This window comes from Sinocyclocheilus anshuiensis, unplaced genomic scaffold (assembly GCF_001515605.1).
Source record: "Sinocyclocheilus anshuiensis isolate Anshui unplaced genomic scaffold, SAMN03320099.WGS_v1.1 scaffold1547, whole genome shotgun sequence".
Classification (NCBI taxonomy): domain Eukaryota; kingdom Metazoa; phylum Chordata; class Actinopteri; order Cypriniformes; family Cyprinidae; genus Sinocyclocheilus; species Sinocyclocheilus anshuiensis.
The window spans coordinates 195,417-198,147 of NW_015552673.1; the positions used below are offsets into that span (position 1 = coordinate 195,417).

General features: G+C 41.6%; 1 protein-coding gene across 1 annotated transcript in view; it reads right to left on the minus strand.

Annotated features, from left to right (window-relative positions):
• The window catches only part of LOC107667462 (alpha-1,3-mannosyl-glycoprotein 4-beta-N-acetylglucosaminyltransferase B-like), a 146,844-nt gene that overhangs the window by 15,718 nt on the left and 128,395 nt on the right, over nucleotides 1–2,731 (minus strand). Inside the window, exon 10 of the mRNA XM_016459134.1 lies at nucleotides 682–789. Coding sequence (XP_016314620.1) covers nucleotides 682–789 — 108 coding nt within the window. The remainder of the gene's footprint in view (nucleotides 1–681; nucleotides 790–2,731) is intronic.

The following is a 2,731-nucleotide window of genomic DNA, read 5'->3' on the forward strand; positions in this document are numbered from 1 at the left end:
TTACACACACACACACACACACACACACACACACACACACACACACACACACACAGTAACAGTCAAAAGTTTTTGAACAGTAAGATTTTTTAATGTTTTTTAAAGAATTATCTTCTGCTCACCAAGCCTGCATTTATTTGATCCAAAATACAGCAAAAGTAATATTGTGAAATATTTTTTTCGGGATTCTTTGATGAATAGAAAGATACAAAGATCAGCATTTATCTGAAATAAAAAGCTTTTATAACATTATAATACATTATACCATTCAAAAGCTTGGAGTCATTATTATTTATTTTTTTTTGGGAAAGAAATTATAGAAATGAAAAAGAAAGGATGCTTTAAATTGATCAAAAGTGATGATAAAGACATTTATAATTTTACAAAAGATTTCTATTTCAGATAAATGCTGTGCTTCTGAACTTTCTATTCATCAAAGAAATCGGCTTTGAAATCACAGGAATAAATTACATTTTAAAATATATTCAAATAGAAAGCAGTTATTTTAAATATTAAAAATATTTCACAATATTACTGCTTTTGCTGTATTTTGCATTAAATAAATGCAGGCTTGGTGAGCAGAAGAGACTTTTTAAAAAAACATTAAAAATCTTTTGACTGGTAGTGTATAAATATAAAAAACACCTCACACATAAATAAATACATTTGGTAAAAGATCACCTTGAGTTTCTGGATCTTTCCAGCGAGGGAAGAGTGTGTTCCAACGTGCTGGAAGAGAGACGGTTTAAAGCGGATGCGTAGGTTTGCTTTCTGCCTGTCACAATGTTTCTGTGGGACACAAAGAACATTTATATACATAATAAAACTACATACACTTTAAACAGAAGTCTCAGATCAGAAACAAATTATCCATTGATCAATCTGGCCACATACATAGCACTTAAACAAGACATATTAGAAACTGGAGATGCATTAACATCTTACAATTCTTATTAAATCACAGTCAACAGGTTTTTCCCCTGTTTTATACGGTCTAATCTCTGTGGGGCATATGAATTATGTTCAGATACCTTTAGACTGCAGAGCTGGTGTGAGTAGAGTTGCAAAGGGGTGGAAAATTTCCGGTAAATTTCCGTAAACTTTCCAAAAATCCCTGGAATATTGCAAAAAATCCTGGAAAGTTTCCAAAATTTCTGTAATATTTCCGTAATTTGCTGGAAATGTTCCACCTTTTTGCAACACTAATTGTAAAACGCTTTGGAAGAATCTTGAAAAATATCCACATAAGCTGAAGATTTAAATTTAAGTCAAATGAGTTTTGTCTTCCAGTAAAGTTCAGAATATTTCCAAAATTTACTGGAAATTTTCCACCTTTGTGCAACACCAGGTGTGAGCAACTACAGTAGAGACGGTTTCATCTCTGAATGAGTCGGGGCACAAACCTGTTTCTTTCATTTTCTAGCACCTCACTGCATTAAAGGGATGGTTCGCTGAAAATTCATCATTTACTCACCCTTATTTCAGTTAAACTTTCATTTACCATATTTGATGATATCTATGTATGTGTCAGACTCTGTTCCTGTCCTGTGTTTTGTTCCTTACATGCTCCATGTCCTGTTTTTTTCCCCCCGTGTTCCTCCTATGCAGTGACGGCGCTACACTGGGGCTAGGGTGGGCTATAGCCCCGTTAGAATTTTGAATAGCCCCGGTTGGACTGCAGGGTCGCTACTTTAATCGTAGATGGTATGAGGATTACAACTGGCTGGAATATTCTATTTTAAAGGACTGTGCTTTCTGCTTCGCATGCCGCCACTTTCAACGTCCAGGAAACCATGGAGAGAAGACAGCATTTACCCAGGACGGCTATTTCTTTATGAAGTAACTCTGACGTCATCAATATCATTTATTTTCTTAGCACCCCCACATATTAGTCTAGCCCCCCCTTAGCACCGGTAGAGAAAAAATTCTGGCGCCGTGCCTGCTCCTATGCCTTTATTTGGTCCTTCCTGTTCCTGTCCTTATTATGATTACTGATCCGCGTGCTGTCTTAAACGTCGATCCCATGTCCTACGTGTGTTTTCCTGGATGTCAATAAAGACTGTTGATTGTTATTCTCCTCATTCCTCACTCCTCACCGTAGGCACACCGTGACAGAAGTCAGCACCTAACAGAAAGTAAGCGGCGCCCCTTCTCCCCATTTTTGTTTTCGGTGTTTTGAAAGTGTTTTTGTTTTCCGTGTTTTCCCCCGCGATTATGGAGATCGCTGCACGCTTCATTGCACTCACCCGTAGAGATCTCCCCTTCGTCGAGTATGCTAGGGAGTTCTGCGGGCTTGCTGCGGCGACGGCTTTAGATGACGCCCCCATCAACTTTCTGTTCTGGCACGGGGCCAATTATCATCGCCCCCTGGATCTCCCAGACACCACAGGACTACGCTGGAGGGATGGGATCCTTCGGTGCCTGGAGAGCGTCCTGCCCCAAGCCAGAACTAGCTAGACTCTGTTCTGCTCCTCAGTCAAGCCCGCCGGCCATGGCACTCTCCAGCCCGCCGGCCGCGCCGATGTCAAGCCCGCTGGCCACGCTGTTCTCCCTTAGGAGAGGAGGAGGATGAGGAGAAAAAGACAGTTTTCCGCCCTCATCCAAGCCCCAGAGCTCGCTCCAGTGTCGGCTCCAGCCCCAGAGCTCGCTCCAGTGTCGGCTACAGCCCCAGAGCTCGCTCCAGTGTCGGCTCCAGCCCCAGAGCTCGCTCCAGTGTCGGCTCCAGCCCCAG